The sequence below is a fragment of the Pocillopora damicornis genome, chromosome 1 (genome assembly GCF_964200805.1).
Source record: "Pocillopora damicornis chromosome 1, jaPocDami1.2, whole genome shotgun sequence".
NCBI lineage: Eukaryota > Metazoa > Cnidaria > Anthozoa > Scleractinia > Pocilloporidae > Pocillopora > Pocillopora damicornis.
In genome coordinates, this window is record NC_142670.1 from 22,126,140 (window position 1) to 22,142,416 (window position 16,277).

Here is a 16,277-nt window from a genome sequence, read left to right on the forward strand (position 1 = left end):
TAAACTATCCTCGCCAGTTTGACTATGTAACCAGTTGAATCATTTGAGGTGACTTAAGCAGTTTCCGCAGTTGAACTGATTCAGCTAGTTATGAATTTTGGCTGGTTAAACCATTTCAGCTAGTTACGCATTTTGTCATTTTCGCTAGTTTGACCATTTTCAACCACTTCAGCCAAATAAGATACATTGTGCAATTTGTGCAGTTCACTTCGAATGTCAAACAATTCGTCCCGGACAATTAGCCCCCAATTTCAATACAATTCACCCCCAATGTGAAAACACCCAAACTATTGTAGAAAATAAAGCTTTTGTCACAAGACAATCATTTCTTGAAAGAAAAAGAAAACTCGACTACTCGAGTCAACCGAAACCAAAATAATTTAATGATCGTCAATCGCGTGAGCGTAAGATGGTGATACGTGTTCAGTTCTTCGGTTTTAGACGCGCGAGAACGCGTTCGCTCTTATTATACTTATAAATTCGACCGTAGATAGCTTTGTTTCATGTACGATGGGCACGAATGATTCGGTTGACTGACTCGGTGTTTTCACATTAGGGGTGAATTGTCTAAAAATTGGGGGCGAATTGTCTGAGGCGCGAATTGTTCCGATACCGTTTACCTCTTTCCGCTGGTTTGACTATTTTAACTAGTTATACCGATTAAGCAAGATCGTGCAGTTGGTGCAGTTAAACCATTTAAGCTAGTTATGCATTTCCTCCGGTTGAACCATTTGAGCTAGTTGGACCATTTGAACTGAGGAGGGCATTGGGGCCCATTAGAAACCTTAAAACCGTAGAAAAAATCATCCAAAACCGAAAAAAAAACTCGATCAAAACTGAAAACGGCATGCAAAACTGTCAAAATCGATACACTTTCACATCCCAGTTATTAAAACCCTGATCGTTTCGATACAGTGATGACAAGTGTAGCGTACAGAGTAAACTACACTAATTTCATGACAGGATCCATGAATACCATGCACTTGGCATTCGTATCTTCTAGTATCTGCTTAAATTAACAGCTACGCTCTCGAGGACGAGAAAAGCCCTCCATAGGATTGCAATTTTGCAGTCACAAAAAGCTATAGCTCTGGAAAGTTTCATCAAAAATCCCTGATCTAACATTTCCATTCGCGAACTAAGACCTGAAAGTTTGGAGATTCCATTGGAATGTTGAATCAATCAGTCACGTATGGTCTGTAACTTGGTCACCAACTTCGAGGTGGCGTTGATAAAGAAACTTTGGAAATGATCCGTGCTTAGCCGTGCCCTACGTGCAGGCGCGTAGCCATACCCTCCCTTCTTCCCCCCCCCCTACCTCAGGGGAGGGGGAGGGTACGGCTACACGTAGGCTACCTAGGGATCCCTGCGATATTTCAATTGGTTTGTCACTCATTCCTCTCGATAAAATTTGCGTTTAGCGGCTACTCGAGATTAGTGGAGGCGCGTAGTTGCCGCTCAGATCGAAGAAAAACCGGAACCCAAATAGGTCTAATTGGAAAAACCGAAAACTGCATCGGATATCAAAGCCGAAAACCAGTTAGTATTTTTTTTGCGAAAACCGAAAACCAAATGCTAAAAAACGGAAAATCCGCAAACCGCAATGACCACCAAACCGAAAAAACGAAGTTTTTTGGCACAAAAACCGAAAAACCGATCTAAAACGTAGCCAAAGCTGCAAAACCGAAAATCCTAAATCCCCCTTTGAACTACTTTAGCCAATTAAGAAAGAATGTGAAATTTGTGCAATTTAACTGTTTTCGTTAGTTTGACTATTTTAGGTATTTGAATCTAGATTGTGCAGCTTGTGCAGTTAAACCATTTAAGCTAATTGTACATTTTTTCAAGTTAAACCATTTAGCTAGTTTGACCATTTGAACTACTTTAAACAACTACGATATATTTTTCAATTGTTTTCAGTTTAACGGTCTTCGCTAGTTTGATTGTTTAACCAGTTGAGCCAATTGCGCTGAACTGTAAACTCTTTTTATTACATGAACAACGATTCACTGAAATCAAATGCATAAATCCGCTGAATAAAGCAAAATAACCGAGTCACAAAGGATAAGAAAGCTAAACAAAAACGATGGAATAGTACAAGTTATTTGTGTCTTGTCCCGCTACTAACAAATGAAATCTTGTTCGACAATCTTAGCAGAAACTAAAACTTAAACTCAAAACAGACCATGTGCTCTCGAAAACTTGATATCTTACCGTGACTGCAAAATAACCAGCGGTACACTGAAATATCTACTTGACTGTCTGAATTCGAATCAGGTCGCAGAAATGACATAACTACTTTCTAGGCAGAACCAATTCTGCTGGATCGTGCAGTTTGTGCAGGTTATGCAGTTGAACAATTTAAGCTAGTTTGATCATTTGTACTACTTCAACCAATTAGTTATTCAACCAGTTAAGTTAGTTTGGTTATTTTAACTACTTTAACCAATTATGGTAGATTGTGGTGTTTGTGAGATTGAACCCTATAAGATGCTTATGCATTTTTTTCAGTTTAACCATTTAAGCTGGTTTGAGTATTTTAACTATTTCAACCAGTTAGGCTGAATTGTGCAATTTGTCAGTTTAACTGTTTTCGCTAGTTTGACTATTTAACCAGGTAAACCAATTGAGCTAGTTTAACTGTTTTAACTACCTGAACCAATTCAGCTAGATTGTGCAGTTTGTGCAGTTGAACAATTGAAGCTAGTTTGATCACTTGAACTACTTTAACTAACTAAGATAGGTTGTGCAATTTGTACAGTTCAACTGTTTCGCCAGTTCGACTATTTAGTTGAACCAATGAACCATTTCGGAGGCTTGTTGCGTGGATGTGATTAAATTTGGCTGCTTATCTGCTGTAAACTGTCCAGCTTTATAGACTTTGAGTTTTCTACCTGTTGAGATTTACCTGCGTCCCTATACAGTCAGGCGAATTCTACTGTACGCCGAGCTGATGGACAGCGGTCTGCAATTTAAAGATAGGTGAACATGTCAATTGCGTGGAGTTTTGTGCCAATTAAATGACTGTAAGGTTAGTTGTATTGCTTCTTAGAGCTGGTGGGTACGTACGGTGAATCAAAAGTTCTCACAGGTTGTGCCCAAAGAGTTCATGCCATGATGCATCTGTTCTTCACAGTTACTATCCAGTGCACAATCATTTGCAAAATTTAGATCACGGATGGTGGTAAGACTGACCTCAAGTGTTTCCTTAAGTCGTCTACGATTGTGAAGCATGTGATCAGTTCTATAACGAGTTTCTACGCCTGCATCACCTTGTGAGAATGCACCTGGGAGCATTGTAGAGAGCATCATTGAGAAGAAGGTTGGGCGAGAACACATACGTGTTTCAAGCCATTGTTGACCGGGAAATATTTCCACACCTCACTATTTTACAAGTTCCATCATTTCATTAAGAAACTTTCCAATCATGGAGATGATAATAGAGGTGCATCTAGCTTTGAGATGACTTTCTATAGATCATCACGACTGACCGTGTCTAACGCCTTGGTCAGGTCAACAAAGGTGGTACAGAGGTCCTAGTGTTACTCCTGGATTTTCTCATAAAGTGACGAGCTGTAAATATCACATGTACTGTTCCGCTGCTGCTCGTTCGAAAGCTGCACGGACTCTCGGGCAGGAGACCTTGTTGCAAATGTTTGATGAGTCGATTAGGCATGACTCTAGCAAGGAATTTGCTTAAAACTGACGGCAGTAACGGTGTTTCCTTGTGGTTATCGCAGGACTGCCTCTTTCCTCGCTCTTACAATTGGACAATGATAGCCTTATTGAAGTCTTGACATCTTTACTCCAAAAGGATGAGAACATTTCACACAGATTTTGGGTGACTATTTTATTACCTGCCTTTCATATTTACGCAGGAATGGCGTCTGCGCCTGGAGCCAGGTGTCTTGCATTTTTCTGAGATGCTCTTGAGTTTACTATTGCAGGCAATAAAGACTTTCATTTCGATACTGATGTTGCGCTGACTTGATAGGCAAGAAAGTGCTTACGTTTCTGCTCTAGGAGTTTGTTTATTTCCACACATTGTCATCAAACCAATCCTGATTTTCCTAAGAGACCGAGCCTAGCTGTTGCAGTGATGCAGTACTTAAAAATCCACTCCTCTTTAAGACTTGTTTCAAGGAAATGGAGATCAGGAAGCTTATCCATGAGGTTACTGATGACTTAAGTTCATTCATTTTCCCGAATAAGAGATTCCAGTTCACATGGAGGAATATTAATTTCATAATCATCTCAACTATATCTCTGTGGCTTAACGGATGATTCCTTTTTGGTGTTTTAATCTTCTGTAGTGTCACAGTAAGAACTGCAATAACTTAGGTGGCTTCGCCTCCTATAGGAGATGCGAATTTTTCACACCTTGTGCGAATGTTTTAAAGGTGTTTCTGAGAAATTGCACCACAATATCTAACATTTTATGCCAAATTTTGTGATTATTTTGAAAAACAGTGCTGAGATGGTCGGGATTTTTGAAGAAAAAGATATTTTAGATTTTTAGAGTTAAAAGAGATTTATAGACATTTTTTTGAAGAATTTCTTGATAGATTTTGGGAATTATGTATCTTGGCCTATTTTGAGATATTAATAAAGTTGTGTTCAATATGTGACATGATTTCAATTTGAGAGTTCTCTTACTTAATCTTGTGCACCGTGACTTATAGATGAGAACTAGATCCTTGTAACAAGGATTCCCATCCTTCCCATCCTTCACATCCTTTCCTTCCTCCCCGCGAGCCAGTATTGATAGACATTTTTTTTCGAGCTTTCTCTAACTAATTATTTAGCGGTCCTAGATTTTATTTGAATGTAAGAGTTCTTGCTGTTAGGTATCTAAGTGAATATTCTGTGAGGTTTATTGAAAGCAATACTGAGAACTCCTGGAAAGGGTATTTTATCTAACAGGTATGTCACAGCAAGGTGCATGGCGTGATAATCTCACCAATCAAGCGATTGCAGACAGACGAATGATAGAACCAATATGACAGAATCCAATCACTGAACTACTGCATGATGCCACAGATGTTGGAATTTTTCAGTTCGCTCAAATAGATGAAACATAGCATTAATTTGCACTTAGCTCGATCATTAACCATTTACACCCTTAGGTTGGTACTCATATTCTCCACACCGATCTCTCTACATTTCCTGTGGTAAGGACAAGGAGAATTTGTTTAACAATGATGAGCTTTTCAAATTGGTTATTATTTTCATTTTTCTCATTACCTATACATTCAATTCAAGGTTGATACTGAAATGAGAAATTAGAAGCCAGTCACCCTTTAGAGTTAATGGGTAAATAACTCAGAATTGGACGTGAATGAAATCGCTCTTTTAAAAGAGAAAGAAGAGAAAAGAAAGCGTTTTTTATGACGGAATACAGGAAAAAAGAAAACTGCTGCAAACAAATGGAGATTTAATCACTATGATTACCCCTAGCTTAGTGCATGGTGAGCCAACATGGATATTCAATTTGTCCTTGATGTTTAAGCTAGCCTTGTGTTATGTATATTTGCTCTTGCACCTCAAAGGCACAAAAAAGCATCGATGAGATTTAGCGAGCTGCTTGTGATGAAGCCACAAAATAAAATGATAGTTTTAAGCAATTATTCGGACGTATAGGTAATAAATTGCTAAACAATGTTGAGATAAGCGCATACTCCATTGACTCTGCATGCACACTTTTACTACCCACACCAGGTCTACATGTTGAGGTCCTTACGATTCAGAGCCCACGTATGCGTCCTAGAGTTTCAAAAAGTCTGATTACAGATTACTTGAGACTCGGAGGGTAACGGAAAGGCTCTGGATGTGCTACAAGAGCCCTGACCCTGCCATCGCTGAGCATTTTAAGGTCGATTATTGTCGAACGCGGATGAAATTTTTGGGGTATATTTTTTGTGTTTAACAATTGGTGCCGCTTTACTAATAGCTTTTTGTAACAGGGACGTTAAAGAGCCCTGTGACCTGCATCAGTTCTCTTTTTTTTCTTTTTTTCTTTTTTTCTTCCTTTTTTCTCAAACACTTTTTAAGAGCAAAACGGACATATCGTTAAAGATTCCAAACATGATAGGAAAATTAAAGAGAAAATGTTCCCAATAAGGCAAGTGCGAACGGTACTCTAAAACAAAGCACCACCCTCATGGTTACCTCGGCTGAAAACAGCCTACCATTCTCAAATAATGTTGCGCGCGTTGATTCTGTTATTTTTTAACATAGAGAGCAAATTACTTAAGGTTGATTGGTTCAGATAGAGGGAATTTTCCCTTTATTTTGGTAATTGCCCTAGGGAAAATAACCCAAATTTGAAATATCTTCTGTTCTGATTGGCACCTGAGCAGGCAAGATGGGCTCGGGACTGCCCGCTGTGGTTCCGCGCAAAAACAGTTGGCCTCCTTTCCCGTCTCTCGAAATAAACAAGTCTTGATTCGTAATAAAGCGGCGATGTTTTTGCTCTATAATAAATCCGATATTGACCAAGCTTTTTCGGTCGAGGTGGCTGGATATTAGTGTCGTTCTCTTTTTTCCGTTTTTATGGAAATAAAACACAAAAAAGAACTGACCCAATATCTAGCCATCTTGACCTCACGCTTGGTCAATGACGCTTATGAAAAATTGCGTTACTTCCGATTCTTTCCAAATTTGAAGTATAAGATGTTAAAAATTAAAGCCACTTTGGTAGTTAATTATGCACTACACAACTAATATTTCAAGTTCAATCGGCGTCGATGTGAGTCGATCTTATTTTATCCCCGTTGATGATGATTTAGAGGTTAAATTTATCATCGGAAACTCCGTAGATGGAATAGACAGTGGTGAAGGACGCAGAATAGATCGGAAGCTAGAAATCGAGATCGAGAAATCGAGAGCCATCGAACATATAGTTTTGAAAAGCATAGTCGTTCACCTCCAGTAGCCTATTCCGCATTCGCGTGCAGTTCCTGAGTTTTGGTCAAAAATTTGTAACAAGTATCTGAGACCAAAGAGCCCCATAATTTACGCCAATGGATGTGATTCAACTATGCGATTCAAACCATGTGACGCGTAATACGATTGGTTGTTTTGTTGCCATAGAGAAATGCATATTTTGATTGTAAGCGATTACTAGTTAGTTTGTACGTGTGTTTTGTTTTAGTCAACTTCAATTTAGGAGCGGAACAAACCATTGTCACATTGGTATTCTTAGCGAAGGAGAAGATGCTATAATTGAGGAGGTGAGTGAAACGTTTTCATCGGGTATAAATTCAGAATAACAAGTACAATCTTTTAATGCTTATCCTCAAAAATAACTCAGAATTTTTAAGCCCTGTTCAAACGGTCACGATAGTTGATGATAGTTGAAATAATCATTTGCCGTCATGTTTGCGTTCAAACATCTCATGATAGTTAACAATTGTTCACCGAAGTGGAGGTAAATATCAGGTAATTTAGTGTCAACAACTGAGTAAAGAGTTAAAAAGCCGACGTTTCGAGCGTTATCCCATCGTCAGAGCGATTGACGAAGGACTAACGCTCGAAACGTCAGCTTTTTTTACTCTTTACGGTCGCCAATTACGTTTTCGACTCAGTTGTTATCTCTAAATTACCTGCTATACTCTCCCACCGACGCAGCACCACATTATCTTTAGAAACTTACCCTCTGTATTCATGGGGGTAAATATCCATCATTTTCATCGACACTGAGGTGATTAATTTGTTTCAGTATATATAGTATATCACACAATTACCATAAACTTAGTTTATTTCTTTCAATATACCAAAAATGGTGGGAATTCAATTCTTGGTATTCAATTTTTCTCAACATCTGTTCGGAGGTGAATGGTACTTGCCATTCAACTTGCCAACTGAACTAGCCAATCAGCACATGAAAAAAAAAACCATTCACTGAATGTGTGTTATATACTAATTGATTATAGCTGTTGAAATCATACAATGGGATTTTACTGCTGGCTGATACCTAGTATCTTAGTGTGTGAAATTGTAAGCAAAATATCAGCCAAGAAGAGTGCTTATCGCCACAGTTTTAGAGAACATTAATGTAGAACGACTCTTCTAAAGAGTTGCTTGATCACCACAAATGAAGCAGGAAGGAATGGATATGAAGTCAAGAAGTTGCAAGCAGAAGACAGAAGCCTTTAACCCTTTAACTCCCAGATCAAATTTGTCATTCTCCTCACTGTCAACCATACAATTCTTATAATGTTAGTTCAGATAATTTAGTATTGGATCAACAAATTATTCCCTAATTTATATTTTTCGCTATTCTCATCACTTATCTGGTTGATATTGCATTGATATTGTAAGGAGAAATTCTCTCTTGGTCACTCATGGGAGTTAAAGGGTTAAGGAGATGTTGAAAATGAACTTTAAGACAACCTATAAAATTTTGACAACTATTTTACCCCTCTTATGATTTTCCATTTCAGTTTGAGCCTATTTTTGGCAAGACCACTGTTTGCTCGGTATGGCATCCCACAACAACTCGTGAGTGATAATGGCTCACAGTTCACTTCAGAAGAATTCTGTAAATTTATGAAAGCAAACGGAATCAAGCACACACTTGTTGCTCCGTATCACCCTCGATCCAACGGCTAAGCAGAGCGTTTCGTTCAAACGTTCAAAAAATTTCTTAATTTGCTGCGATTCGATTATGCAAAGTTTAGCGCGATTTCTTTTCAGTTACCGAACGACACCAAATAGTACTACAGGCCAAACACCAGCCGAGTTGTTCCTAAATCATCGATTAAGAACGAGGTTAGATTTAACGGTCCTGACCTCAGTCGGAAAGTATTTGACAGGCAGACGGATCAGAAGGCCTGATACCTTAAGATTAGTAAAGGAAGAGAATTCACCCTTGTTGAAGAAGTTCTGGTGCAAGATTTCCGTGGTGAGCCGAATTGGCTTGATGGCACCGTTACGGATCAGCCCGGTCCCGTCTCCTTTTAAGTTCTTGTCGGAGAACAACTTTGGAAACGACGTGTTGACCAAATGCCCCGAAAGTATTTAAGCAACAAAGATAGTAAACCAGAAATCAGTGTAACACATTCAAACGATACCACTGACATCCAACTGGTAACGCCTCCGCAAGCGGAAACCGCGGAAAAATCAACGCTAAAACCAAACGAAACCAAAAGTAGCGAAAATGATAACGATGAAGATGCGCACGCAGCCGCGACAGCGCAACCTCAACCTAAAACACGCTATCCAACTCGACAGCGTAAAGCACCGCATCGTTTAGGATTTAATATATAATGATTAGAGTAGCTGATTACCAAGCCTTTGAAATAAGTGTGGGGGAATGTAGTGTTTGTTCCTATTTGGATAAATACCTTAGCTATTAGACATAGTTTGATGCTACTCTGGTTTGCAGATTTAATTAATGTAACCGAAGAAGTTACAATTCATAGACCCAACGTTTCGACACTCCTGTCTAGTGCCTTCACCAGGGGTGATCTAAACGCTGCAACAAGAGGTCCTTTTATATGATCACTAATTAGCGGCCTTTTTTTCGACGAGGTGTAAATAGGCGTCAGGAAGCAAGCCGCCATCGTCACGATTTAAAGGAGCGTGGGCGGAGTTAATATGCCAAGCCTCCAAACAAAGGTGCTGGTGGTAACACCGATAAGTGGTGATAATTTTAGAATTATCCCACCCAATTGTATGGTTAGTTAGGCACGTATGCTCCGATAAAGCTGAATTTTCCTTTTTGCAAAGGAAAACCGCTTTTTGGTGCTCTTTTAACCGTTTACCAAACTGACGTTTGGTCTGTCCGATGTATTCGTTGTCACAGTCATCGCAAAGAATAAAATAAATGGCGTCGGTTCGTTGTTCTTTCGTGACAGGATCCTTAGGTTTGGCGAAAATATGCCCCAAAGTCTGAAAAGGTTTTTGAGCAACTTTAACGTTGTGGCTATTCAAAATTCTCTTGATGGGTTCCGTAACACCCTGTATGTAAGGAATAACAGCAAAACCAGTCGCTGGTTCCCTTTCATCAAGAGCGTTACTATTTGTAACTGGTTTTTGGCAGTTACGGATAAAAGTTTTTGTATAGCCATTTGCCTTAAGGACATTGGAAACATATTTCCTCTCCTCAGCCTTGGAATCGAGTGAAGATGGTAGACAGTCAGCCCTCCTAAGTAAAGTTTTGGCTACAGACTGTTTATAGCAATAGGGTGGTGAGAATCGAAGGCGAGGTATTTGTTGGTGTGGGTAGGTTTACGGTAAATACTTGTCTCTAACTTACCCTGAACCTCTCTGGACACATTTAAATCAAGAAAGGGCAAATGTCTATCCTTTTCACGCTCAAGGGTGAATTGGATCGACGGCTCTACTGAATTCAAATGCGATAAGAGGCGCTCCGCTTCATTTCCGGATACCGCAGAAATAACATCATCGACATATCGTTTCCAGAAAAAGGGTTTAACCGGTGAAGTGGCTAAGGCCCTTTGTTCCACGTCTTCCATTGCCATGTTAGCAATGACAGCAGAGACGGGCGAACCCATCGCTGTACCAAAAACTTGTTGATAGTAGGTGCCGTTATATGTAAATTGCGTGGTTTTGAGGCAAAAAGACAGCAGATGAATAATATCCTCCACAGGCAAAGTTCTTTGTCCCTGGGAAGCATCTTCTCTGAGTCTCTCCTCGGCAACCTTAACGGCAAGATCAACTGCGATTTTGATGAAGAGCGAAACAACGTCGAAAGATACTAATTCTTTACAAGCGTTAAGAGTTTTATCTCGTACGAAATCCGCAAATTCGCAGGAATTTTTGACAGTGTAATCAGTATTCCCAAGAACAGGCGACAAAATTCTTGCAAGATAACCAGAAAAAAAGGCCGCTAATTAGTGATCATATAAAAGGACCTTTTGTTGCAGCGTTTAGATCACCCCTGATGAAGGCACTAGACAGGAGTGTCGAAACCTTGGGTCTATGAATTGTAACTTCTTCGGTTACATTCATTAAATCTGCAAACCAGAGTAGCATCAAACTATGTCTGATTGTCCACCTGGTTGCCGTGTGAACTTTAATATACCTTAGCTATTACATAATCTTTATTCTATTGGTTAGCACACCTTTGACCGCAGTCACGTGATTATGCTCATATATCATTGTGTGTAATTAACTTGATGGTATTCTTATAAAGCATGCAGTTGTGCAGAGCACTTGGTCTGTGCACGCTTTACTCTATAGTAGTATATAACGAACCCTAATACACAACAGTATCCAAGTTACGCACGCAATCGCGCCTGCGCATTACCTTTTCTCTCGCCCTTCCATTACGTAATGGCTAAGATAGTGCCCGTTATACAGTTGGCCCCGCATGCTAAAAGTAATACCTTGTACGGTCGGTCGTACGGTCGCACGTCCAAATTTTTTCGGCTTGATGGGTTATTAAACGGTTACGAATATATGAAAGTCATATATTTAAACTGCGGATAAAGACGTGAATGAAAGTGATCCTCGCAGTAATGTGCACTAATTAGGCAGTAGTTAAAATAAGGCATGAAAAAAAAAGGTGAATGCTACCTGCACGAACACCAAGAGATCGTAAGTTTGTACTTGTCACCCCGGATATAATGGAAATGGACGGGAATGCACACGTACTTGATGCGTTTTTTTTGTAACCATTCCAATTAGCAAGAAAAGCACCATCATCTTTGCAAGACTTGTTTTACCAGCATACCTTGTATAAAAAAGTGATGAGTATAGACCTGACGACAATGGTGATAATGACACAATTGTATCAACCCTTTCATTATCTCATTAGTAGTTCTCTTGACTGTCTGCCGTACAATTCTTTTGATGTTTGTTCTAAGAATTTGGTATTGAATCAACTAATAACCCACACGCTGATATTCTTCTTTATTCTCATCACTTGTCTGTTTGATGTTGTATTAATTTGGTAAAGAGAAATTCTGTCTTGGTCACTCATGGGAATTAAAAGGTTCATTAAACATTTAGTGGTAAGAAATCTCAAATGGCAAAGGGAGATTAAATTAAAGGCTTAATTAAAGCCTTATTAGTTAATTTATTAATTAAAGGCTTACAGGACAGAACAACAGAGTTAAACTTGAGGGAACCGAGAAAAAAATCTGGTGTGTGGTAATGTCAAGTGCTTCCGCCTAGAACCACAAGACAAAAAGACTAAGGTTTCTAAGCATGATGCTCTGCAACTTTTTTCCTATTACAATTATTTTTTTTTTGTGTTTATGATTTTACAGATATTGACGAGTGTAAAGGAAATCACTCTTGTCACGTGAATGCAATGCAATTTTACAATCCGCCAGAAAAAAATCTACCAAGGAAGGCTACCAAGGCTGATCTTTGACGACTGATATCCGACTACAGTTTGGAATGGTGTCTAGAGAGAGATTCCGCTGCAGTAGAAGTTTTGGTTTAGTCTAAAGTAACAATTAATCTTAATCTGTCACAATGACAACTAACTTAATGCTTTTTCGCCTCGCAACAGTTTAAAACCTAATGTGTATCTCGCTCGTGTAACTACAACAGTTGCATAATTATTCTTTTCTCTCCCTTTTTTTTAGATATTGATGAATGCCAAAAAGATACTCACGATTTTCACCTGAACGCTACTTGTCAAAACACAAATGGATCCTTTTTGTGCACCTGTTTATTTGAATTTAACGGAGATGGACGGAACTGCACAGGTAAAGGCCTTTAGATTGTAATTGCTCCGTTATGACTTTAACAAATGTTAGTTTGCTTGTGTTTGTTTTTTGAATTATTTTTTTAATTTGCACGTTCCTTCTTTATTTGTTTGTTTGTTTCGATAAAGTAGTTACTCTTGCCTTAATATTTTTCACCAACGGAAGAAAATAAAAATCCTTCATCGCACTTGAAAGCAAGATGACAAAATGCACTCAACGTTCAACATAAGGAGATTTATATATGCATCATACTCCCAGAAGCCTTTGATGTCTCAGATATTGATCAATGTGCTAGAAATCTTTCTTGCCATGCGAATGCTAACTGTACCGACACCATTGGATCACATCTATGTACATGCCACACTGGATACACTGGAAATGGACAAACTTGCTTAGGTGATTTTTATAAGTTTCCTTCAATGTTCAGAAAAGTCCTTTATGACCAGAGAGGAGCAATTTTATTACTGCTCTTTCTATACATACAATCCCAGCTATTCGAAGCGGGAAGTAATCTGAAACGTTCTTTTAACTCAAATTATGGCGCCGGAAGTAATCAAATATTTATCCTTAAATGTAGTTCTACAGAACATTCAATTGTGGGTTGTGACGTTGTGCGCTTGATCCCCATCAGACATCGACGAGTGTTCAACACTGAATATCTGCGATGAGCACGCCTCTTGCAGTAATACCCAGGGCCCCCAGAGTTGCGCCTGTAATTCTAGATACATTGAGGATGGTTTGAGTTGTAAAGGTTAGTCTTACCTTACACATTTTTAGAGATGGTACTGGCTGAACTCGCTGTAAATAATGTTGACTGAATAGCTATTCTTGTTTGGCCATGCAAAAAATCACGTTAGTTTTTAGTGCCTTTAAATTGCTTGGAAACGTCCTTCAGCGCACCTTTAGGGGAAAAGAAGCATAGATTTAATTTTTTTATATCATATTTGTAGACTTATTGTGCATTGTTTTTTTCCACCAAGAGACAAAATAATGATCCCCATTATTGGTCAGCAGGCTGTATGAAAACCGATCCTTGAGCGATCGAGCCACGAAGACGCATTGAAATTCGTTGAATATGGTAACTTTTTAGGGATTTTGAGTTGAGGCTTTAGGACAAACTCGGCCATTATAAATATATATAAACTGTTATATATTGTATTTCTCCTGGTATGATTTGAACAAGAAAAGAGAAGTTCTAGACCCGCAAGCAACCATGTATTATATTTGTTTATCATATAATTGAATACGCCTTTACTAATAAGAAAAGTAGACTTTTTTTGGGAATGAAATTATAAGTTACACAATCCGCAAATAAAAGGTCTTAAAGCACGTCTGAGATAGGGCTCTTGAGGAAAAATGCGTTGAACCATTACAGAAAAAGACAATGGGCGTAACTTTCTTTTCACAAAACCAGTTATTGACTTTTTCCTTATCGACAAAAGATACATTTTTATGCACACGGCCAAAATCGGCCGGTGGCAAATCTTCCAGTTGTCGATTTTCGTTCTCAGCCGCGAGAAATACCATTACCCAGGTCAAATACGTTATTTTTGGTTTTATTTTTGTATTTTGTTTTACTTTTCCTTCTAGGAAATTTTGAGCGACATTGTCTGTTTGAAATACGAATTGTTTATTAGCAGCCAAGCGACAAGCGACCCTGGATTGAGAACGGCCAACGCTTTGCCATTCATTTTCAAACCTGAAACAGCTGATTGATGATATCAAACTTATTTTTTAAAAAAAGTTATTGTAACATTGTACGCGTACTGTTACGGTTTTTATCAGGGCGAGTCTAAAACACTGCAGTTTATACCATATTTTTTTTCCTTAAGCTTCCTTATAAAGAAATATATAAAACATCGCATTAACCGAAATTCAACTTTTTAGCCCATCCGTACTACAATTACAAAAACCTGAGCGATGCCGACAGAAAGAGCACTTACAACACACCATATGGTGGAGAAAAATGTGACGACAATTCCTCATCCATAATATTCGGGAAATGGTATCGTTTCGTGGGAGATGCAGGAACAAAAATGCCAACCCAGTGCGTACCAGATAATAGATGTTGTGCGATCTTCTCAGGCTGGCTATACGGTGGTCACCACACATTGGTGAGGTTTCCTTCAATATCTGCTTTACCGGAGGTCAAAATTGTTGCAAGAAATCAATTAACATACGTGTGAAAGATGCGGATCCTACTTTATGTAAAAACTAGAAAAAAGTACCTGGTTGTTTTCTGCGCTATTGTGGCACAGACAGAATGCTATAAGCAAGTTATTTTGCACAGTGAAAGGGTTCACAAATCGAGTCATTGGCACATGTACTATAATGTATGACAGGGACTTTAAAAATCTCACATGATCCAGTTTTTATGATTAGTGTTAAACAGTCAGTATTTGGAACACAAGAGTACCTTTGGACGGTGTATTTTGATCTTCCAAGTATGAGTACTCCTGAGAAGCTTTTACTGAAGGTATGAGTCAGTAATAAAGAATGACGCTTCTATAACAGGTAGTTTCGTGTTAACAACTGGGTTGAAAAGGTAAATTAGCCACCGTAAAGGGTAAAAAAGGTGACGTTTACCCCTTTATTCATTTGACGCTTATATATCCTCAGCGAAATCATCTTCAGAGTCGACTGAACAATTGTTGTTGACCCGCGTATTAGAATAGACCCTCTCTTCTCTCTCCCCCCCACCCCAGCAAAGGTCTACAACTATGGGCATAAGTGAGTTTCCAAATAATAATAGCAATTATCATCTCTATCTGTTCCTATCGAAGAGTTTCACTAAGTAAGTTTTAAGCAGAACTTTGAGCTTTGCATTTCGCTTATTAAAAAACATTTTGAACCCTTAATGTTTACTCAGGTCGTTAGTCCAAAGGGGAGTGTTAGCTTATCTGCCATAGCAGAAACTAAAGCAACTGTTAATACCTATGCCTTCTCTGCATGTAGTTGGTAGTTGTTATTCTGTCTAAAAGCCTTCCACGATGAGTCACGGCGGTCCGTGACTGTACACAAGTTGTTTAGTATGTTCGCTTATGCTTTCATTAGCATCATTATGTACAAGGATTTTCAAATCGTGTTAGGTGTGTTGTGGATAGAGACTGTACATAGTTTCTAGAATTTTTAGTCACTGTGACATTGGTACTCAAACTTTCTAATGACATAGGATGGGAAACTACAACATTCTATTAGATTATATAATTATGATCTATTTCTTCCACAATAGCTGTGTTGTAAGCTTCGAATTCCGGAACGTTTTAAAATTAACAATTGGTTCATACATCAGCGTGCGTTCATCGAGATATGAAGCACGCGGGAAGTTGGAGAGCACGAAAGATGCGTAAGAGTTGCTCTCGGCTACGCCTCGAGCAACTCTAGCTTCTTCTCAACTTTTCAAATGAGGTTTCCCTTTTGAATTATCAAGACGAATTTCTGAGAGAAACAGGTTCGTTGATCAATTGTCGCTTTGGTCAATTATTTGATAGCAAAGATCTTTTTAAGAAATGAGGCAGAATTGGTATCTCTAGGACAAAATTAAACGATACAATCGACTTGTTATCAACATATCCTAGGCAATTCAACTGA

General features: G+C 38.7%; 1 protein-coding gene across 1 annotated transcript in view; it reads left to right on the forward strand.

Moving 5' to 3' along the window:
• Positions 1–16,277, forward strand: part of LOC149052776 (uncharacterized) — a 93,488-nt gene that overhangs the window by 56,519 nt on the left and 20,692 nt on the right. Inside the window, exons 5-7 of the mRNA XM_089205652.1 lie at positions 12,963–13,082; positions 13,318–13,437; positions 14,574–14,771. Coding sequence (XP_089061778.1) covers positions 12,963–13,082; positions 13,318–13,437; positions 14,574–14,771 — 438 coding nt within the window. The remainder of the gene's footprint in view (positions 1–12,962; positions 13,083–13,317; positions 13,438–14,573; positions 14,772–16,277) is intronic.